Raw genomic sequence first — 22,578 nt, forward strand, 5'->3', positions numbered from 1 at the left:
TTCTTTAAATAGGTTCTCTGCTCCTTTCTCCCTCTTTTTTCCTTCTGGGATACCCATTATCCTTATGTTGCTTTTACTAACTAAGATATTTCTCATAGAATTTCTCCGTTTTTAAAAAATCTAAGTTCTCTCTCCTCTTCCACCTGAAACATTTCTAGATTTCTATCTTCAAGCTTGCTAATTTTCTCTTCCCGATGCTCTGCTTTATTTCCAATGCTTTCTACTTTATTCTTCATCTCATTGTGTTCTTAACTCCAGAATTTGTTTGGCTTTTTTTTTTTTAGAATTTCATTATCTTTGGTGAAGTACTCCTTCTGTTCATGAATTTTATTCCTGATTTGTTAAACTGTCTTTCTGAGTTTTCTCATAACTCATTGAGTTTCTTCATTACAGCTATTTTGAATTCTCTGTCCGTTAGACTGCAATCTCCTGACTTTGAGTGTGGTTTCTGGAGAGTTGTGGCTGTCTTTCTATGCTTATGTGTTACTGTAGTTCTTCATGGTGCGTGATGAGTTATTCCTCTGCTGGTGCATTTGTGGCAGCAAACACCTTTCTTATATGGGTAAGGCTTTGGTTACTTTGATTCTGGGCCGCGTCTGGTTATATTTGAGAGCCTGTATTTTCGACCCTCCACTGCCTCTGCCAGAGGCATCGTCAATGCCCTCATTGCGCTGCTTGTATCTCTGAGGTTGCTGGTGCCTTGCTGCTTACGATGTTGCTGCAGTCGCAGGTGTCACCACCAGGGTCACCAGGCTGGGAACAGCTTTGCTGCTTCTGGTGTTGCCTGGGTCTTGTGTTCCCCCACTGTGCTGGAGGGGAGGGGGAGAGTGGGGAAGGAGCTGGGGTCACAGGCACCTCCACCATGTCTGGGTTTGTTGGGTCTGCAGGCATCACTGCTATGGGGGGGGCTAAAGTTGTGGGTACCTCTGCATCTGGGGGGGCCAGGGTTGTGGGCTCTGCTTTTCTTGTTACCTGGCTCTCCACAGGCTGTCCAGAGGCTTAGGTGCTGCTGCCTCTTGCGCCGACTGTGCTGTTCCAGGTTATCTGGGGGTGCTGGCAGCATCACTGCCGGGTACTAGGTTCACAGGTGTCACCACTGCTGCCAGGGGCCCAGAGTCTTGTATGCAGTCCCTGCTGCTGGTAGGGCTGGTGTTGAGGGTTCCGCCACTGAGGGCTGGGTTGTAGGAACTGCTGTGGCTCCTAAAGCCTCAGGTCACAGGCACCACCTGACACTGCTGGAGGAGAGGTAGGGGCTAAGCCATGAGTACTGTTGCAGCTCCCATAGCCTCTGGTCTCCCGTGTGCTTTTTGAAACCTCAGGTCATGGGCATCACCACTGCTGCTGGGGCTATCTGCTTCTTGCATGCAGCCCCCACTGCTGAAAGGTCCAGTTTCAGAGGTGCTGCGGCCAAGGGAGTGGGCTGGGTCATGGGTTTCGATGCAGTTCCCAGAGTCTCTGATTGTGCACCCGCAGTGATTCCTGGCACTTCTAGGAATGTGGGCTGCCTGGATTCCTGCAGCCTCCATTGGCAGGTATTACCTCAGTTCCTGGAGCCACTGTTCCCAGGCATGGCTGCAGATCCTGGAACCTCTGGTCTCAGGAGCTTGTGCTGCTGCTACCCTAGTTCCACTGCCTCCAGGATGTCCAGTCCACCCACCTTCAGATGTATGGATGGAGGGATCTCTCAGGCATTCGGGTGTGCTGTGCAGACTCCTTTGTTGGTCTGTGGATGTCCGACTGGCTGTAACTTAAAGAGGGGAGAGACAAAGGGAACACCTCACTCCGCCATGATGCTGACATTACTTTGCCTAAATTACTTTGGAAATAGTGAAATGTGTTGTTGGAAGGGATGGACACTTGTCTATAAGCAAGTTAGAGTCTTCTGAGACAATGTAGAGGATAGTATTATTTAGTATTTAGTATTATTTCCTAATCCAAGTTTTCACTTAGTCTTGAAAGGTGGTATTTGGTTATGTCTTTCCTTTTAGATATCTTGCAAAGATTTCAGAAACTTGAGGCAAATTATGCCCTAAATTTCAAAATGAAAGCTACTGATTTCTTTTAAAACTGAAACATATATAATTAAGACATTTTTCATATTTTTTCTCCTCTACCAATTAGCAATAATACCGATGGAAAATCTAAAGAAGTGATTATCCATTTACATCCCCAACAAGGCAACTGTGTTCAGCCTCAAAGTCTGCAAACAAATCAGGAGAATGGCAGGTAACAAGCACACACTGAATTCACAATGTTTTCAACAAGTGGAATACAGAAAATGGAAACAGGATTTGACTATGATATTGCACTAGCTGGATCACTGATACCTAAGAAGTTAGGAAGTACTTCAGGAGCTGGAAACGCCTTTACTGTTGTTTTTTCTTGGATTATGTTGTTTCCAGTGATTTGGGGTGATGACTCTGTCAGTGCTGTGCACAGACACTGTTTTTTCAAAGCATTCCTAGGTTTTTGTGCATTTATGCTGTGAACACTTGAGAAGTAGTGAGCTTTTCTTTTTCTGGTGGAACGCAAGCATTTGCCACTGGGGTGAGCCTCCAAGTCCTCTGGCTTCTCTTAGATGTGCGGCATCTCTAGGGATCCTGTGGAGACCTTCGCTTTACCTCGTCCCCTGCTTTCCGACTTTCTCTGAATTCTCGACCTCACCTGGCCTCCTGTGACTGCTTCTCCTCTCTGTCCTCCTCCACTCGGACTTGTTCCAATTCCTTACCCCTTCATTCCACCTATTCACAGCAGCCTAACTATAAGTTGTTGTCTAGTAAATGTTTAGCTGTTTGCTAAATATTTGGGGTGAAAAGGGAAATTATACTTCAACCCTAAGTGGCACACAACATAGAACACAATATGAGAAATCACTGCATTAAAAGGCACTGTTCTTGAAAATAAAGATTTACTGGACAGAGCCACACTCATTCATTTACCTATTGTCTATGGCTGCTTCCACACAACAGCAGAGTTGAGTAGATGCCACAGAGACTCACAGACTGCATGGTGCACAAAACCAAAGTACTTACTATCTGGCCCTTAAGGGGAAAAGTCTGCTGACCCCTGAACCCTGTCATAACATGAGGATCTTCTCACTGCTGGTCCTTCTTTAAGCCTGGCAGGCCACCCTTTTCCCAGGCCTTCTCACATTAGACACTTGTCCCTTTTGTTCAGATCTTTAATGCGTTCTCAGGGTAACCTCATTTTTCTTTATCTAACAGAGCAATTCAACTGGTCCCTCCCTACTCTGGCTACACGCAGGAGTCCTAAAATTTCCCGTCCAGAAGATCCTCAGGGTATTGTCAGAAACAACAGCACCAAAAGCCCTTGAAAGGGTTTAGGTTGCTCTTGTAGAAAGTAGAAGAAAAAACACCATATGTTTTAGTAAATTTTCTTTCTTTCTGTCCTACCTCTTTCCCATATTGTTGTGCATTAATCAAAACCTGGCATTTTCTGTCTACACATGTCAGAAATCCTAAATTCAACAGAAGACAGTACAAGTGGCCGCAGGAAAAGTTAAGGGAGTGGGAAACGCATTGTATAGTTCACCAAGATATAGGTAATTCAAATATTTCCAAGTAAACAAAAATACAGATTATGTTCTATTTTCCCCTAAAAAGAAATGAATTTGAATAGCCTTATATTTGTTATCTGGCTTTTTTATCCAGCTTTTACATACTTGGCTTCTATCTAATAGCTTGTTTTTCATGACTGTTTATGGAAGCAAATGAAATGTGCGTTGATTTTTAAAAATTCAGAATTGGTCATTTACTTTTTTGAAAGGTTAATGATCATTTACTTTGATCCTTCTCAAATGGGTGTTTGCAAATACCTGAGGATGTTTGGCTAGTTTATAGATATAGATATATAGATATAGAAGTCATGAGTGAAAATGGCATGGCCTCCTAGGAGAACATTTTTTCTAATGTTATCCCAATAGATCAAAGAGAAAATACCATTATTTCTATATTAACACAAATACATATATAAGGTTGCAGAAGGCAAAAAATGCAGGAGATTTCACGATAAAATCAGACAGAGAAGACTGTGGTTTCAGAGATGCTTTAAATTCTGCCTCCAAGGCTCTTGGGGTGATACATTTGTTTCTCTTTACTAGTGGGGTACCATAATGGAAGAGCTGTGCAAAACTGATTCACAGTCAGCCGTGCCACCACCAAATATAAACAGACAAAATGACAGCAGTTTGTGAGGGCAATGCTTGTCTTTACAAAAGTTCATCTAAAAACATTCCACAGGAGTGTTCAAAATATCACTGGATATCACCTCATTCTTTCCAGGTTGCCTGCCAAAACACTTTGCCACCTTTCTTCCAATCCTAGTTGCATTAACCCAACTTAGAATTCGCTCACCCAAATAACTCCAGTCCAAAGTGCTGTCCCTTTTTGGAAGGCACAGCAGTTCCTGTCTATACCATTTTTAAAATAAACAACTTTCTTTCAAGAATATGTGCTCCTTATTGAAAACACAGAAATATAATGAATATAGGGCTGGCTCCGTGGCCTGGTGGTTCAGTTGCATGCACTCTGCTTCAGCGGCCTGGGGTTCAGTTCCTGGGTGCAGACCTACACCACTCATTGGTGGCCATGCTGTGGCAGTGAACCACATACAAAATAGAGGAAGACTGGCATGGATGTTAGCTCAGGGCGAGTCTTCCTGAGCAAAAAAGGAAAAGAATATAAAAATCACCTATAAGAGCCTCCACCCAGTGGTTAGCATTCTTGAGCTTTGGATATTTCCTAAGCTCTATTTCAAAAGCACTTCATACTATGTTCTGTATAAAAAACATACTAAAATTTAAATAAAAGAATAATTATTATAAAAGTAACTAGATTACTTTCATATGGATTCAGAATATGTATTTGATATGATATTGTGGGCCATGCTAATGATCTCCAGAAAACATCAGAATCCTTCTGGATATTTAACAATAGATTTGTATATGCCTACTGCTAACTCTGTGTAATTCTTGATTTTAATAGTTGTTTTTAGCATGTATTCTGCCACATTAACCTTGATAAATATAATAAGCTGGACATCAACTTGAATTTCAATTTGAAATTATGCAAGATAGAAAAAACCCACAATAAGAAAAGTCACTGGACAAACTGGGAGAAAAAATTTAACTTACATAACAGACAAAAGGTAATTGGCTTATTTAGAGAGTTAATATTTAAACTCCCCTCCTCCCCTCCTCCCCCTAATTGGGCAAAAGACATACACCCAAGTCACCAAAAAAAGAAGGGCAAGTAGCCCACAGATACGTGAAAAGATGCTCAATGGTTTTGCTTACTTGAAACTTTAGCAAGACTTATTATCTCTTAGGTTTCTATAGAATTAAATTTTAAAAAAGGGCTAGAAATTAATCGATCAGGAATTTGCCTTTCTTAGGATTAAAATTCCCCGTCACAAGAAAAAATTCTGCATTCTTTTTTTTGTTCCAGAACGTAGTAGGTCAGTGAGCAATGTGATTAACAAATATCTGATGCTTGTGACTTTTTAATTGCAAGAAATCAGTTGTTTCTTTAATCAACAGTTGTCTATGGGAAATACTGTATATATCACCTTGTCTTATTGAGCAATTCTGTTAGCCTCTGGCCTTAACATTTTCCATCGGAAAAGCAGGGGCTGGACCAATTGGTCTCCAAAGCTATTCCTAATGCTGATATTCTAACTTTGTTTTGTTTCGTTTGCATTTTTGTACACTTAAGGGTGAGATGTAAGTTAAAGTCTATGACATTTAAATGAAACTTTGTGTCTCCACCATCATGAAAAAGAAATAAAAGATTTTATCTTTGCAAATCTACTAATCGAACATGGTTTATAATATACTTACTTTTTAAAGCCTCCAAAAGCCAAGAGGAAACAAAGTAAATATGCGTTCCTTCTGAAAAATGCCCTCCTTTCTGCACTTGATTGGTTTCAGAATCCTTGCTCTGGGTGTGGCATACCACACTAATGCTCTTTAACAGCTAAATATGAAGGTCAGTTGGCTGGCAGGTGCTTTGCCAGGTGCAAACAGAGATGGCACAGGTCCCAAGGCCAACATCACAAAGGGGCTTAACTATCCTCTGTTTAGCCATTCTCTTTCAGGTTTTCACAAATACCTAATGTGGAATTCACAGTGATGGTGGAAAGCCTTTTCTGAGAGCCTTCACAGGCCCATTCACGCTGCTTCCCTCACCTCTGAAGAGCATAACGTAAATATACTAATTGAGGAGGCAAAGAAGCACCAAATGTTAAGTTTTATTTTAAAGAAGTTGGCCTCTGTTGCATGACATCCCCACACACCTACCTCCAGCCTACTGCCATTCAGAATGCCTAAAGGAGGTCTACCATATGGCTCAAAGCCTAGTCTACACACCTGTGTATTCTCCATTCTCTCCTCATTTTCTCTTTGGCAGTTTGACAAAATCTTTAGCGGCAGTTAGATAAACCCCTAGTATTTACTGCCTACTTCACTCAAAGCCTTGACTCTTGAGTTCTGTTCCTGTCAGGACCTTAGGAAGTTCATGGTCAATACTCTCCCTTTGAACTCGGTCACTAAAATCATCTCAAGGCTCATGGAGAGACAGGAGCTCCACTTCACAGGCCAGCTTACAATGCCTGGTTTAGGAAAGTTTTCTGCGCAGACAGGTGTAGCTCATTCCTTTCAGAGACAAATCCCACTTTGTTCCTAGTGTCTAAAATTACTAAAATCAAAATCTCTCAGAACTTTCCCAGCATTTGGTAAATCCATGCTGGGGGAGAACTGGCAGAGATGCATTAAATGCACTTGACAGCAACACCCATTTATTTCATTATTTGTTATTTATTATACACTACTATAGACTAGAACAGTCTCTACACTGGAGATACAGCGAGAAAACACTATCGCTGTTTCATGGAGCTAGTCCAGAAAAATAGGGAACAAGGCTCAGAACCTTTCAAATGGAGCCACAGTAGGGTGAAATCAAAATAAGTTAAAGAAATCAATGCTAAAGTCTTCAGTTAAATTAAGAATGGTTTGATGAATCCCAGTCTAGAAATTTCACTGGTTGAAAGTTCTGTAAAACCCCAAACCTTGAATCTAATCTAGCACCTGTAAGTAGAATACCAACCATTAGCCATATTCCATATTTTTCCCCTATCTTTCAAATTCTCATGGGAAAAAAATACTTACTTCCAAGCCTATAAATAGATGGAAAGGTTTTTTTTCAGCTTTATCAAGATATTATTGACATAGAACATTGTGTACAGATGTTTGTAGAGAACAATAGATTCTCTGTTTTCACAAATAAGTGCCAACCTTGAGCCACAGAACATGTCCATTCTATCACTCTTTTACAACTGTAAGAATGAATAGAAATGATAATTCCGCCTCACTGAGTTTCCTATTTACTGTGTCCTTAATTATACCTTTCAATTAAGTGTCATCAATGACTATCTCGGTTTTATAATCCAAGATACTAAAGTGTTTATTTTATACATCAGATCCACACTTAGTGTTTTACATTCTGTCAAGAAATATTCAAAAAATTCAATATTTTTTGATATTTGAATATTTGATATTTGAATTCAAATAATCCAAAAAATTGTGGTGTTCTGAGAGGAAGAGGAAATTACATGGTTTGTTGAACCTGGAATGTTTTTGGTACATCTCAGATATAGAATTGTTTAAGTATATATAAAGTTTTGTAATTCCAGAAGATGCATTTGAGGTTTAGAGAGAGAGCTTTCATGTACTCACCATCCTCTCATACATAATCCTGTCTGTTACAGCCTCTATCCCCACCAGCCTATGAATAAAATAGCAGTTAATATATATGTTAGATTTAAGAATTTTTTCTTTACCTGATTCCAAATGTAACATAGGGTCAATATAGAAAAATGAAAACCACAAAAAAAATGAAATTACCATAATCCTATCAACTATTAGTTAATTTTCATATATTTCCAACTAATTTCTTTTTACATGTATCAATATACTACTTTTGTTTTAATAAAAGGAATGCTAAAGGCCTGCCTGGTAGCATAGTGGTTAAGTTTGTGTGCTCCACGTTGGCGGCCTGGCGTTTGCAGGTTCAGATCCTGGGTGTGGACCTACACACTGTTCATCAAGCCACACTGTGGCCACATCCCACATACAAAATAGAGGAAGATTGGCAGAAATGTTAGCTCAGTGCCAATCTTTCTCAAGCAAAAAGAGGAAGATTGGCAACAGATTTTAGCTCAGAGCCAATCTTGCTCACCAAAGAGAAAAAAGAAAAGAAAAAAGGAAAGCTAAAGGGTATATACTGATTTGGAGTCTGCTTTTTCCACTTCTGTTCCACAGTTTGTCACATCAGTATTTTTTACACTGCTTGCTGCATAGAATTATATCCCATAAAGTGACCTACCATAAATTCCTTAATAATTTGGCTGACAGTTATGGTTTATATTTTTTTCAAAATTATACATCTTTGCTCATAGCTTTGATGATTTCTTAGGGGATAAACTCTAAATGGAACTGATGGTTGAAAAATCATTTCTATTTAAAAACTTTTAACACGCACAAAACTTATGTTAAAAGCTAAAAGTTTGCGGATGCTGGTCCCCTCAGTATGTTTACTCACGTTGGTTGACTGTTTTTATTCTTCGCCAAGTAATAGGAAGAAAATGTCAACTCCTTTTGTTTGCCTTTTAATACCAGTCATGTTACCTGTTTTTTCTTTTATTAGCCTTACAGGCTTACTCACAACTGTACAAATAAATCTTGCTCATTCTTAATTTTCCAGCACTGTCTGAGAGATTGTTTCTCCAGAAAAGTTCTTCCCCTTATCCACTTCACCTATCCAATTCCTACCCATCCCAACTCTAATGCCATTCATTGCTTCCAAGAATTTGGCATTTAATACACCCTTGTCTTTATGATTTTCATGCATGTATCTTCGTCTCTCTCTAAGTGAATAAAGAAAAACCTCCCTCAAAATGGAGTCAGGAGGCCCTGACGGTGGAGCCCTCATGCATTACCACTCCTCCTGCTTACAGCCCCAGCAAGAGAGGAAGATTTCCTCCTCACCCAGCAACAGCAAGCAGCCAATGAGAAGCCACCACCACTTCGAGCTCCTGGTTTCCTCCAATGAACTGCTTAAAACAGCTCCTTCCCACTTTCTCCCTTCCTTCGTTCTCTGGATTTGTCTGTATGGTTCACTATAGTTTCCACGTCCCAAATTGCAATTCCTCTGTTATTTCCTAATAAACTACATTTTGCTTACCATTTTGTTTTAAGGATTCACATCTTCAATAAAACATTGAGTTGCTTAAGGGCAAGGGCCCCACAGAACTGAGGCCCAGCGTCTAAGGGCCCCGTGTCCTTTAATAATTGACCTTCCCAGGCGTGCTCTCAAGGTAGTGGGGGGAGAGTAATTCACGATAGGGGTTGCGAGTGCAGAGGCCGAGTCTTCATGGTTTTGAACTCTAGCAGGCCTGCACGGGATGCAGTAGCAGAGGCTCAACCACAGCTCTCAGGTATTGTCCCTAATTGTGCCTGACTGATGCTGAATACTGAGGGCCCAGGTAGTCCTGAAGCCCAGAGCGCCCCAGGACAACTGAAGCCCGGAGGCGGCTGGTCCCACGGTGACCCGCTGCCTGGGCTCCCGGTTTCTATTTTCAGGTCGAGGCGCTTTAGTTTTCGATCCACCGATCCGGAAAAGGGCCACTGACGACCCGCCAGCTCTTGTTTCCTTTCCGCCCTTCCAGCGTGGGGTGTTAACCGCGTACGAATGCGGCGGTGACCCAGCCGTTTCCCGCAAGCCTCCTCGGGTCTCCCGGGCAGGTCTGCAGAGGGTGCGGCCAGAGAGCGGTCAGGCTCACGCGGGAGGAGCCGGAGCCGCCCGCAGACACGGGTCCATCAGTTCCCGGCGGCGTCCTCTTCGGCCCTAACGCGCTTTCCCTGAGCCGAGGCCCCGTTCTGCAGCCGCCCCATTGGCCCCGCCCCTCGGCCCAGGTGCGTCACGTCACTTCCGCCCCAGGTTGCCACAGGCCACGCCCACCCGCCGTGCCGCCCTTCACACTTGGTGAGCTCGTGGATTGTTGCGTTTGGTGACCAGACTCGAAAAGCTCCGCTGGCCCGCCTCGCGGGAATCTCGCGGATCTCCCCGAAAATGATGGCTTCTTGCGCGCGGCTCTCGGCACCTCTCTGTTGCCCCCAGAGCCACTTCTCTTCTTGGTGCTCCGCTGGGATCCTTTTAGGGGCCCTAGTGCTCCCGCTACCCGTATCCCCGTCCGGTAGGAGCCTGGAGAGGGCGTGCGCTCCAGCGCGAACGGGAGCGGGTCGGGGGCAGGCCGACCGGAGCCGAGGGCGGGGGAACTTCGCTCGTTGGGTCGTGCAGGTGGCGCGGGGCTGAGTCGACCCGGGTCGTGCGGAGTGTGTAGTGCGTGGCCAGCCTTCCCCCCGGGTGGCGCTGTGCAGGGATCCCGGCGGTGAGGACCACGAAGCGCAGGAGGTGAAGGCTTGCTTGGTGGTCGGCACCGAGCGGTGCGGCGGGGTGGGTGAGCCGGTGTTGACCGGGCCAGGCTGTGTCCCTAGCGAAAGCTTGCAGGCTGTTACCGGCACTGAGCCAAGTCGGGATGGGAGCGCGGACGCGGTGCTTGCGGTGAGGGCTTGCTCTTGAGTGCCCAGGAGCGTGGGGGAGTTGCTGGGACTCGTGCTGTGCCGGTGGGGAGGGTTTGCCCTGCTTCCCTGGGCCGGATGGTGCCGTGTTGAGAGGGGTATTTGTGCCCCGCGTGGCTGGGCTGGGGAAGCCGCGGGCGGTGTTGTCGGGTGTGTGTTCCACGGAAGTGGCCAGCCCAGCGGTGCGTGTGGAGCGAGGAGGCCCGCTGCTCGCTTCGTCAGGGGGCTGGGAAGCGCGTGGTGTGCCTGTAGTGCTGGGGTGAGAGCAGGCTCTGGGTGCCTGGGGTTCCGAGGGTTTGGGAGGGGCGCGCCACGCTTTTGTACCTGACGTTCTCAGGCTCCTTCTTGCCCAAGATCATACTGGTATTGGCTTGCAGGTTGTTGCGTTTTTGTTTTTTTTTTTTGCCGGGTAGTTATCTTCCTGTTCCCATCCAATACAGGCAGTATCCACGTCTGTTACCGAATGGCTTTTTGGCATTGTTCCCTTCTTTTTATTATTTTGGATCATATTTGAAGGGATATCCGAAGTAACTTAAAACACATTGGTAGCCAAACCTAGTGACAAATGATTATCCTAAGAGGTGAACCATAAATAATGTTAATCTAGCTTTCCTCTATAGCTCAAAAAGTATGGCCGAAGGCCTGTCTACTAAGTTTGTTTCATGTTTCATTGAATCAAATAAATACTTTAAAAACTGTATATACTGAAAAAGACATGCTTATTGTATAAAACTTACACAAAGGACAACCATTTTAAATACTTTGGTATATTTCCTCTGTCTTCTAATGCTCTTGTGTTCCTTTGCCCAAGTTATTTTCAGGATCCTGTTACATATACCGTTTGTATGCTGCATTCTTTCCTTAGCAGCATTCATTCCACAAAGATTTGCCTTCCCTGTGCCAGGTCCTGTGCTGGTCCTGAGGGTACCCTGCTCAGCAATAACAAACCACTCCTGTTTTCATGATCTTTATTGTCTGTCTGCACACACACCCGAATATAAGCAGAGACGGTATTTGCTCACTGTTAGATCCCCAGTGCCAAGCACACAGTAGATAATCAAGAAATATTTCCTAAAATTTATTGGGAGACAGTAACAAAAACATAATACTAACGGATACATTATAACCCAAGAGAAGTGCTCTGGAGGAAAGGAGCCTGAGACTCTGACAGCATTTAGCAAATAAGTGGAGGCGGGGAAGACTTTTCTGCTCATCAAACAGGCCAGCTCTGCCACTTTGGGGCTTCTGCACTTGCTATTCCCTCAGCCTTGCAACATCATCCTCCTGCTTCTTTCATGATTGATTCCTTTTTATTCTTCAGACTCAGCTGAGATGTTACCCTGCCCCTACCCCCCATGGACCTCCTTTGCCCACCCTGTCTCAGGTAGACACACACACTCTCCAGCTTAAATCCCCCCTCATGTGTAGTCGCCCTTCCCAAACTCTCTTTTCTGTTTGCTCCCCACTAGAATACAGAGGTCTTGTCTGTCTTGTCACACTTGTGGTTCCAAATGCCCATTTTTTTTGCCTCAGTATGAAGGAGTTATACACTCCTGTATAACTAGTAAGTATGAGAAAATTAAACATAGTATTCGGCTGGGGCCAGAGCCCAGGAGAAAATGCCTCCTGCCTCCAGGGGAAGGTTCTTCAAAGCAGCATGGTTAGGATGGCCTTTCTGCGGTGCCTGAAAGGCTGAGGCAGGGCCCGCTGAGGGCCCAGGAGGCTCTGGCTTCCCATTTTATGTAGAGTCTGCGGGGCTCACAATGCTCCAGTCTCGCTTGTTACTGATCTTTAAGAAGTTCATTTTGTGGTGGGAGGGCAGGAGCAGAACACTGGTGGTAAGGGAGAAACAAAAGGAATTTTTTGAAAAAAGAATAAATTTTAGATTAGGCTTAAAGCTGGAAGTTGAAGGGAACTATGAATACTATTTGGAAGAGAGGAAAACAGATAAATACAAGGGATAGGATGCAACATGGAAGTTAACAAAACTACAAATGAAGAAAAGGTGGAAAGGTAAAATCAGGAAAGGTATGAAACATAGAGAAAGTAGAAATGAGAACTCACTGTGCCGGGCAGGGAAAATGTGGATAAAATACACGTTTCACTTCTGAATCAGCTCCTGAGGAGAAAGTTTTGTGGGCAGACACTTGTGCCTGGGAGGCTTGTCATCTCAGAGGTGGTTGCCAAATGGTATGAGGTCACAGAAGGTAACATTTGTCAAATTTTGGGACCAGTCTCGTTGCTCCAGAAGAAGTCTGGTTTTTTGGACAAAATCCACAATCTCCTGTTATGGATGGTCTCTTCTGCCTATTTTAGGTCTTTTCTTTCTTTCCAGTAAAGAAACCAAGATCAGTAAGTGCTTACACAGTAGTTTCCTAGTTTACTTACTCTGCATATTACAACGCAAAGAGAGCAGCCCTTGTCTGGTCAGTTGCTAGGTTACCAGGATCCTGGGAGATAGGCAGCAAAAGAAACTACACGGCCAAACCTTTCTCCAGTGCATAAAGCTTTAAGATGATGATTTTCAATATTAGATTCATTATAGTATGTTCTTCTCCATTGTTCTCTGTTTGACAGCAGTGGCACTTTGAGCACCAAATGTTTTTGAATAGCCGCTATGAAGGACATACTGTGCTAGATGTTATGGCCACATGGATGAATGGAGTCAGCCTGTGAACTATTCAACCCAAAAACATGTGACAGTGACCTGAGAGATCCATGCAGAGGAGCGTCCAGGAGAGGGACTGCTCACTGCGTCTTTGGGGAAGCAGAAAGTGCTTTCTAGAGCAGATGTTGAGGGGATTAAATCTAAGAGGACAAGCGTTGAGCAGGAGTTGCTGCTGAGCAGGAAGGAAGGGTGTTCTGAGCAGAGGGAGCAGTGTGAGCAATGGCTCAGAGATAGGACATGGCTCAGGGACTCAGGGACTGCCAGGCTACCCAGTGAGGCAGCAGTAGGGCACAGGAGGCGAGAGCAAGGAAGGACTAGATCACAGAGTGAATAATTATGAAACCAATAGGATAGTTGGGAATGAACAATTACCATCATAAAATTCAGACATAATGTTATTACCTGTCCTTTTAAGGCACCTTGAGCCCTTCTGTTTGACTTAGCACAATGCAGACCATTTCTTGAAGACCAACTTGTAGACAGAGTGTGTTGGTGTAAGCACGTGAGGGTTCCAGATGAGAGACAGTGATGGGAAGCAGTGGTCATAGTGGAACCAGGCTCCCTGGCTAGACTCCTGGGTCTGCTACCTACTGAGAAAGTTTCTTGGGAAAGTTAATTCACCTTCCTGTGTCTCAGTTTGCTCATCTTAAAGATGGGGAAATGGTACCCAGCTCATAGGATGACTATGAAGACTAAGTTAGTTTAAAAGCACTTAAAATAATGGTTGGCACAAATAGTGCTTAAATTTTCCATTTCTAGAATTATTACTCTCATCACTATTGTTGTAAGTACTAAGTACTGGAATCTTTCATTCTCATACTTTAGGAGAAAATAATAAACCTCAATATTTTGAGTGCACCTTTGATAGTGTTAAAATACCATTTGTAATAATAGCAGTAATAGGGAATAGGTTCACAATAAAATAATAAAGTATAAATATTTTGACCTAAAAAAATTGAACACTCTGATAAAAGCTTCAGCTGAAATAAAGAGTCTAGATAAAGGTGAAATGAAGGAGTTTATTTGATAATCAAAGTGAGGAACTGGAGACCTAGGGGACAGTCCAACAGAGTATTCTGAGGAGCTGCTCCAAGTTCTGCAGATGTGGCTGCAGTTTATGTACTTTATATACTTTCTAGCTTGCAGGGAATGGCTAATGCATCTAATATTCACATACTTCAAGACAACATAAACAAGAACTTTTGGGTTAGACATTAAGCAAGGCTGGTAAGTCCATGTTATCTCTGTGTGGCAAGGACCAGGGTCATTACTTGTCCCTCAGTCTCTAAGAAATGCAGCTAGGGAAAGTGAGAGCAAGATACTCTTTATCTTTTCTTGTTATTCTCTCCAGCTGGCGTCTTCGGTGATGAGGCGTGGGCTTGCAAAGCCATTTTAACACAGGCTTAAGATGGCCTGCACGGACGCTTTATAGCACAGCTTGGATTTTTGTACTGACTTTAAGCCTATGTAACTCGCTTGCTAGATTTGCCTGTTAGACCAAGGAGAAGGGTCCCAAAAGTTTGTTCACAAAGGGAAGTGTCTATAACTAAACCAATGAAATAAAATTGAAGACAGGCATAAAAACAGCAAAGAAAAACATAATTTGCAGATACCTCTGGAAGAGGTTGGCTGAACAGTAAAGATTTGAATTTGGATCTAAGAGTGTATAGAAGTGATTCATACCAGTGCTCATTCAGCTCTCGTGCTAGGTCCTAGAAGTGCAGTGATGAATGAGACGTGGTCCTCAAGAAGGTGACAGTCTCATAGGCAGTATAAATAATAAAGAATTACAATATGAAAAGTGCTATGGAAAACGTTAGTTGGGGCAGCAGGAGAACACTTAACCCAGTTTTTTGACTGAGAGCTGTCAAGAGCTTCAAGGAAGAAGTGGCATCTAAGATGAAACTGAAGGATGAGTGGGTGGGAGGAATGGCAGGGTCTCTGGTCAAAGTTGAAGTAAAGTGATGCATAGAGCCTGCTGTACTAATGTAGTCTAAGTAACTGAATGGGCACTACGTGGAATTGAATATGACTTGAGAATAGTGTGCAAGAGTGAGCAGTGTCCTGATAGTGACAGATTTTAGAAGTCTGTTAGCCATGTGAAGGGGCCTTAGACGTTATCTTGAGGGGAATGGGGAGCCATTGACAGGCATCTGACTTGGAAGAGGGTTGGTCACTGTATCATATCAGTATTACTCTGGTGGCAATGTGAAAAATGAATTCCTTCCATTGAAGGAAAGGTGTCAAGACGGATAAGGAGATCTATTCAGAAACTCTTGTAGCAATCCAGATAAGAAATGAGAGAGGCTTGAATTAGAAGTGAAGGATAGAATTAGAGAGATGGAACAGCCATTTCAGTTGTGGAAACAATATAACAAGTTTGCTGGGCATGTGTGAGGGTGAAGAATGGAAAGAGAGCATGCTCTGGCTTCATTATGTTATTTGAGATAGCGTGACACATTCCAAGTGGAGCTGTGTGGGGCGGCAACTGAAAACAGATTTGGTGCCTCAGCTAAATAACTTAAGATGGAAAGAGGGATTTGGGAGACAGCTTTTATCTGTGGTAATGAAGTCGTGGGAGTATATACTGACCCAGGGGAAGCTGCAGAATGAAATAACAAGAGTTCCTAGAACCACCCGTTAGGAACATTACATTATCAGATCAGGCAGAGAAGGAAGAATAGCCAAAGGACAAGCTGAAAACCAGGGTGGTGTACTATCCTGGAAACCAAGGGGAGAGAGCTTTTCAGGCAGGAGGGAGAGAAGACAGAGTGATCAATAGCTCCAGATGTTATAGACATAGTAACTAAAATTACTGAGGAAGAAAGGGTCAGGATGAATTTACCAAGGATGAGGCCACTTAATGACTTTGAACATAATTTAAGTGATTTTTGTAGGCCTAGAAACAAGTGGGAAGTGAGAAATAAAATTGACAGATGTAGATCCCAGAGTCTGCATTTAGAGGAAGGAAGAAAAATAGGTTGTGTAGATGGTGGGAGAAGGAGCAGGCTGGTCCAGTTTTAGTCAGAGACCAGGATTTTCTGAAGGTAGCAATCTTGACAAGGTGGTGGCTGTGTGCTTACATCAGAGTTATTTTTAGATTTTGCAAGAAGATAGAGAATGTGTGCACAATTTTTGCAAATGTAGAGAAGGTGGACATCTCTTGATCCATAGTGGAGCACTATTCCACTTTCCTGAAACTCACCTGAAACTTTGGGGAATTTTTTGGATGCAGCCTATCATATTGTATAATGGCATCTATTATTGAAGTATAGCATTGCAGCCTAATAATAGTTATATTGTGAATGATCTTAAACAAAGTAAGTCAAGATACTATTTTTCTAGAGCTGGGAATGTTTAGTTTGAAAATCTCTATAGGAGAAAAATTCAGTCTTCTGAGCAAGAGGGGAAATTTGTTTGTAAAAAAAGTGTGATATTGGACTCAGTTATTACAGTGTATAAAGCTTTTAATCATTCGGTTGCCAAACCAAATTTTACACTCTGCACATTGTTGAAAGCATCTATTTCATGATGCATGTTAAGAGAAAGAAATATTTTAATTAGTTGAATGGGTTAAACCATCCAATTGACATTTCTTTTTCCGTACAAATTAGGAATCTTCTCTTCTTTATATGCTTTCAAGATGTTACTGGAATTGAGTTCATAAAACAAAGGATACTTGTATAATTTAATCATGGGCATGCTGTTGCTTGATTACTTTCTTGGTGATTCCAGGAAATGCTAGAATGATGTCATGTATTTGTGTCTAGAATGGGAATTACAGCATTTCTAGCCCAGGGGTTGTTTTTTCCTGTTGCGAAATGAGAACGTCTGGTTCAGGATAGTCAGTACATTTAAGATTATTAATAAAATTCAACTCTACACTAATCTTTTTAATCAATGCTTTTAATTATTAGGGCTTTTTGTTTGCTTTTTGCTTTTGTTTTGGGCAGTTGATTGAGGAACATTCAGATGTCAAGGTCAGCACAGTAGAAATGTTGAAAACATTTTGCCCGTAGGTAGATTTCAGTGCATGTTGTAAATAAAATGTTGATAGAGTATATAGAGAAGGTTTTAGAATTTAGAATATGATGTGAAAGGAGAGTAATATTTCACTTGCTTAGAGTTTGCTTGACCAGTCTCTCAGTCTGAAGTAAGACCTAGATCCAGAGAGTAAGAAAGAAACCTCAGGGATCAAAATAGATTTCATTCTTTTCTTCTTAGCTCCTTTCACCTTTAGGAGAGACCTCTGCATTCTTTTAGTCCTTTAGGACTTACATACAGTGATATCCAGGAAAGCAAAATTTTTTTCATGTAAAGCTATCGAAGTAGTTCATTTGATATTTAAATGGCATCTCTTCACTTACAAAATGCTCAGTTCACTATTATGAAAACTATAAAATGATGTCTTTTATTTTGAAGTAGTTCAGCCCATATTTATTTTGATCTATGGAATCCACGATGCTTATTTAACTACCGCCTCTTACTATAGCATTTCTTGAGCACCCGCTGGGTAGAGGGTGTAGTAGAAAAAGAAGGCATGTGATCCCTGAGCTCTGGGAGCTCACCTTCTGAGAGGAGACTGAGCCTGCAGTGCCAAGTGATCATGAGTTTGTGTTTCAAACTGTGGAGGGTAATCTCAGCAGAGTGGTATATACTATAGAGACTTCTTCGAGGAGATGTGAGTTTGGGAATGAATTTAGAAAAAAGTGGGGAAGGATATATTCCTGCATATATTTTTTAAACCTAAAAACATCGATTTTGTCTCTTCATTTTACTGTTGAGTGAAAATTAAGCTTATTCCCCAAGAAACCAAAAGCTAATAAGATGTTATTAAAAACAAGCAAGACACATCGTCCACAGCTACCACCACTTGGGTAAAAGCATGGGACAGTCATTAAACGTCTTGCCTAGAACCTTGCCATTTATTCTGTACTACTTACCTGCTGCCAGGCCACAGGCCCTGTCTGGTGAAAGAGGTAAAGTACTTTGTTTTCATGTACTTACTCTCTTCTTCCTAGGTACCTGTGAGCCACCGCCAACATTTGAAACTATGCAGCTCAAGGGTAAACCTGACAGAGTTTATTTTCCTGGGGAGAGACTATTTTATGAGTGTCGCCCAGCATATGAGCGCCTGTTTCCCTATAGCCTCTCGACTTTTTGTGAGCATAATGGCTCATGGTTCCCAATTGAAGAAGCTTGTACAAGTAAGTAAACAAAATCTTTTTTGAAGAAGAAGATGATTAGCCCTGAGCTAACATCTGCCACCAATCCTCCTCTTTTTGCTGAGGAAGACTGGCCCTGAGCTAACATCCGTGCCCATCTTCCTCTACTTTGTATGTGGGACGCCTACCACAGCATGGCGTGCCAAGCGGTGCGTATGTCCGCACCCGGGATCCGAACCGGCAAAACCCCGGCCACTGAAGCAGAATGTGCGAACTCAACTGCTGCGCCACCAGGCCAGCTCCAAACAAAGCCTTTTTTTCTCTTTTTGTTTTTTGCTTGCTCTAGAGATTTTTACACATTTTAGGATCCATTTTCCACTATGGCAATGATGATTTTCTCATGTGAACTTAGGCTTTAGATGGCAATGCGTTTTTTTTCACGCTTTGAGGAATCTCCAGGGAGTCTTTTTCTTGGCAATTGGTTACCCGGGTAAATGTAAATTTTAATTTTGTCCTTACAATAGTTAAAGAGAATAATATTACATGAATTATAAAGAGCAGTGTAGAGTTTTGATCTTGATGCAATCTCTTTTGAAATTGGTGTAAAACAACGAATTTGAAAATTTTATTTTAGGAAAAAAATGTCCAACTCCACAACTCAAATATGGTGAAGTAACATCCCCAAATTCTTCCTATATGTTTGATTCAGAAGCTCACTTTTTGTGTGATGAGGGGTAAGTAAGTTGCTCCTTAGAAGAAAAAAGGTAAATTTTACAAATTCCATTTTTGTCTTGCTTCTCTTCTTAAGCTTAAGTTGATTTCATCTTTTTTTTTTTTTTTTTTTTTCCTATATGATCAGTTGTATTTGTAGCCCAACAGTTCTTGGGGTTTTTATGGAGACTGAAAGGTTGTATAATTTATAGAAAGAAATTTAAATTAGAGAGAAAAATTCTATAATACTTACTGTATGTAATAATAAGCCTGTTGTAAGCATTAAAAATGTAGAAACTATGGTGACTTTATCCTTGATGACAAAGGGCACCCTGTTTAAGACGGCCAGCTCTCAGAGTTGGAGTGGGGCTCACGGAAATGTTGTGAGGTTTAAGTCCTCTCTTTCTTCACATCTTCTGTCTTGTTCTCTCCATTATTGTGAGTGGGGTATTAAATCTCCAACTGTTGTAAAATACCTATTATGTGAAAATGTGTATTTCTCCCTTCAGTTCTGTCAGTTTTTGCTTCATAGATTTTAGTGGTCTGTCATTAGATTCATAAATATTTATAACTGTTATATTTCTTGCTATATCAACTTTTATTAATATATCATGACGTTTGTCTCTTGTAACTTTATTTGATTTAAAGTCCAATTTGTCTGATATTAGTATAGCTAACCCTCCTCTCTTTTGGTTGCTATTTGCATGGAATATCTTTTTTCATCCATTCACTTTGAACCTGTTTTTTGTCTTTGGATCTCAAGTGAGTCTCTTGTAAACAGTATGTAGTTAGATCGTGTGTTTTTATCCATTCTGCCAATCTCTGTTGTTTGATTAGAGAGTTTAATCCATTTACATTGAAGTAATGACTTGTAAGGAGTCATTGTGCTATTTGTTTTCCAGCTTTTTTTGTCTCTCATTTCCTGAATTGCTATCTTTGTTTTTGTTTAGCTGCCTTTTTATAGTGCAATGTTTAAATTCCTTTCTTATTTTCTTTTGTGTATATTCTATGGCTTTTTTATTTGTGGTTGCCATGGGGATTACATTTGCCATCCTAAAGTTATAACACTCTAATTCGAAGTTATGCCAGCTTAACTTCGTAACATACAGAAACTCTGCTCCTTTACAGCTCCATCCCCACCCTGTTTGGTTGTCAATGTCACAAAATTACATCTTTATTTATTGTGTGTCTCAAAACGTAAACCAAGAATTGTTTTAAGTGCATTAGTCTCTTATATAGAAAACAAGATCTGGAGTTAAAAAGCAAAGTTACAGTAATACTAGTTTCTATACTAATAATTGGGTTTTTCTTTAAATATATTATTCTCTTAAATCATGAAGAAAACAGAAATTGCAATCACAAACCATTGTTACAATAATACAAGCCTTTATAATTACCTGTGTATTTACCTTTAGTTAGATGTTTATTTTGTCAAATGGCTTAAAGTTACTGTCTAGTGTCCCCTCCTTTCACCTTGCAGGACTCCCTTGAGCCTTTATTGCAGGTGAGGTCTAGTTGTCATGAACTCCCTCAGCTTTTGTTTATCTGGGAATGTCTTAATTTCTCCTTCACTTTTAAAGGACAGTTTTGCTGGGTAGTGGATTTTTGGGTGACAGTTTTTTTTCTTTTAGCATTGGGAGTGTATAAGTACACTGTCTTCTGGCCTCCAAAGTTTCTGCTGAGAAGTCTGCTGATAATCAAACTTTCAAAAGCCAAGGACAAAGAGAGAATCTTGAAAGCAGGAAGAGAGAAGTGAGTCATCACATACAAGCCTTCCTCAATAAGATTATTAGGTGTGTTAGTGTGGGTCTCTTTGAGTTCATTTTATCTGGAGGTTGTTGAGTTTCTTAGATGTTTATATTTGTGTCTTTCATCAAGTTTGGGAAGTTGTCAGCCATTATTTCTTCAGATATTCTTTCTTCCCCTTCTGTCTGTCTTCTCCTTCTGGGATTCCCACAATGTGTATGTTTGTCCACTTGATGGTATCCCATAGGTCTCTTAGGCTCTGTTCACTTTTCTTCACTCTCTTCTTTCTGTTCCTCAAACTCCGTAATTTCCATTGTCCTCTCTTTATGTTCATTGATTATTTCTTCTCCCTGCTCAAATCTGCCTTTAATTCCTCTAGTGAATTCTTCATACCAGTTATTATACTTTTGAGCTCCAGAATTTTGTTTTGGTTTCTTTTTAGGATTTTGTATCTCTTTAGTGATATTTCCGCTTGTTGACATATCATTTTCTTGACTTTCTCTACTTCTTCCTTTAGTTCTTTGAACATCTTTAAGACAGTTCTTTTGAAATCTTTGTCTAGTAAATCTGCCATCAGGTCTTTTTCAGAGACAGTTTCTGTTGATTTATTTTTTTTCTTTTGAATGGGCTATACTTTCCTGTTTCTTTGTATGCCTTGTGACTTGTTTGTGGAATACTGGACATTGGAATCTAATAATGTGGTAACTCTGGAAATCAGATTCTCCCTGTTCCTTAGGCCTTGCTGTTTTTGGTTATTATCTTTGTGTTTTAGATTGTTGTACAGTGTCTCTGTGCTGAGGATCAGCCTGAGGAGTAAACTGAAGGTCTTATCAGGTCTTTTCTGATCCTTTCCCTGATCATGCAGACTCACTTAATTTTCCTTATATATACAGCTGTGTTTTACTGTCCTGGTCTTTAATGTCTTGCACCTGAGAGGGAAAAAGTGAAAAATGAAGAGGGGCACAAAAGGCACTGGGTCTTTAAATCACCTGGAAGTCACCAGCTGGGAAGGAAGGGGCTTGCAGAGTGGAGGGGAGTGTGACAAGTGCCCGCTGCTTTGTCTGCTTCTCTGTGATCAGAAGCACCACTCAGCAGTCAGACCGTAGATACCTGTATTTGGAGGACAGAGTCCCTTTTACTCACTCTGGCTCTTGCAAACTGCTCCAGGAACACCTGCACGGCTGCCTGCCACCTTCTGAGAGTGGAGGGAGGGTAGCTGCTATCTTCCTAAGAGCTGAAATTAATTCAGTATACCTATCTAAGTCTTCCCCTTGAAGTTGCAAGCCTTAAACAAACTTCAAAGTTCCAAAATAGTTTTATCAGGCAGATTCTGCCATTTCAATTGTTGCTTAGTTTGGGAGACAGATTCCTACTGCTTCCTACTCTGCCGTCTTCCCAGAATCCTCTTGTAAAACACTATAATACAGAGAAAATGAGTGAGCTTGAATGGAAAAGTCAAATGGAACCATGTGCAGGCAGGTGACTATTTTTTAACTTGATCAAGTAAAAATGTTGGAACATCCAGTTAATTGTTATAGAGAAAGCCATCTAGGCACTTTGAAGAATACCAAAAGTTTAAGACAGAGACTCTTCTCAAAGTAGTTGTAGCCTTCTTGAGGAAGAAAATATGTCCA

At 41.6% G+C, this 22,578-nt stretch overlaps 2 protein-coding genes and 1 long non-coding RNA gene across 5 annotated transcripts in view; 2 read left to right on the forward strand and 1 right to left on the reverse strand.

Annotated features, from left to right (window-relative positions):
• LOC103541409 (complement receptor type 2-like) overlaps positions 1-9,259 on the forward strand; it is a 144,219-nt gene extending 134,960 nt beyond the window's left edge. Inside the window, exons 50-51 of the mRNA XM_070591173.1 lie at positions 2,122-2,226; positions 8,946-9,259. Coding sequence (XP_070447274.1) covers positions 2,122-2,226; positions 8,946-8,952 — 112 coding nt within the window. The 3' untranslated portion in view covers positions 8,953-9,259. The remainder of the gene's footprint in view (positions 1-2,121; positions 2,227-8,945) is intronic.
• LOC139078916 (uncharacterized) overlaps positions 1-9,990 on the reverse strand; it is a 178,901-nt gene extending 168,911 nt beyond the window's left edge. For all 3 annotated transcript variants that reach the window (XR_011532108.1, XR_011532106.1, XR_011532107.1), the window contains exons 1-2: positions 9,258-9,990; positions 7,751-7,799 (exon numbers count right to left, since the gene is read on the reverse strand). This is a non-coding gene — a long non-coding RNA (uncharacterized lncRNA). The remainder of the gene's footprint in view (positions 1-7,750; positions 7,800-9,257) is intronic.
• Positions 9,991-10,034: 44 nt separating this feature from the next.
• LOC103541407 (membrane cofactor protein-like) overlaps positions 10,035-22,578 on the forward strand; it is a 36,876-nt gene continuing 24,332 nt past the window's right edge. The window contains exons 1-3 of the mRNA XM_070591179.1: positions 10,035-10,269; positions 18,344-18,529; positions 19,122-19,221. Coding sequence (XP_070447280.1) covers positions 10,146-10,269; positions 18,344-18,529; positions 19,122-19,221 — 410 coding nt within the window. The 5' untranslated portion in view covers positions 10,035-10,145. The remainder of the gene's footprint in view (positions 10,270-18,343; positions 18,530-19,121; positions 19,222-22,578) is intronic.

This window comes from Equus przewalskii, chromosome 23, assembly GCF_037783145.1.
Source record: "Equus przewalskii isolate Varuska chromosome 23, EquPr2, whole genome shotgun sequence".
In the NCBI taxonomy this organism is placed as follows: Eukaryota; Metazoa; Chordata; class Mammalia; order Perissodactyla; family Equidae; genus Equus; species Equus przewalskii.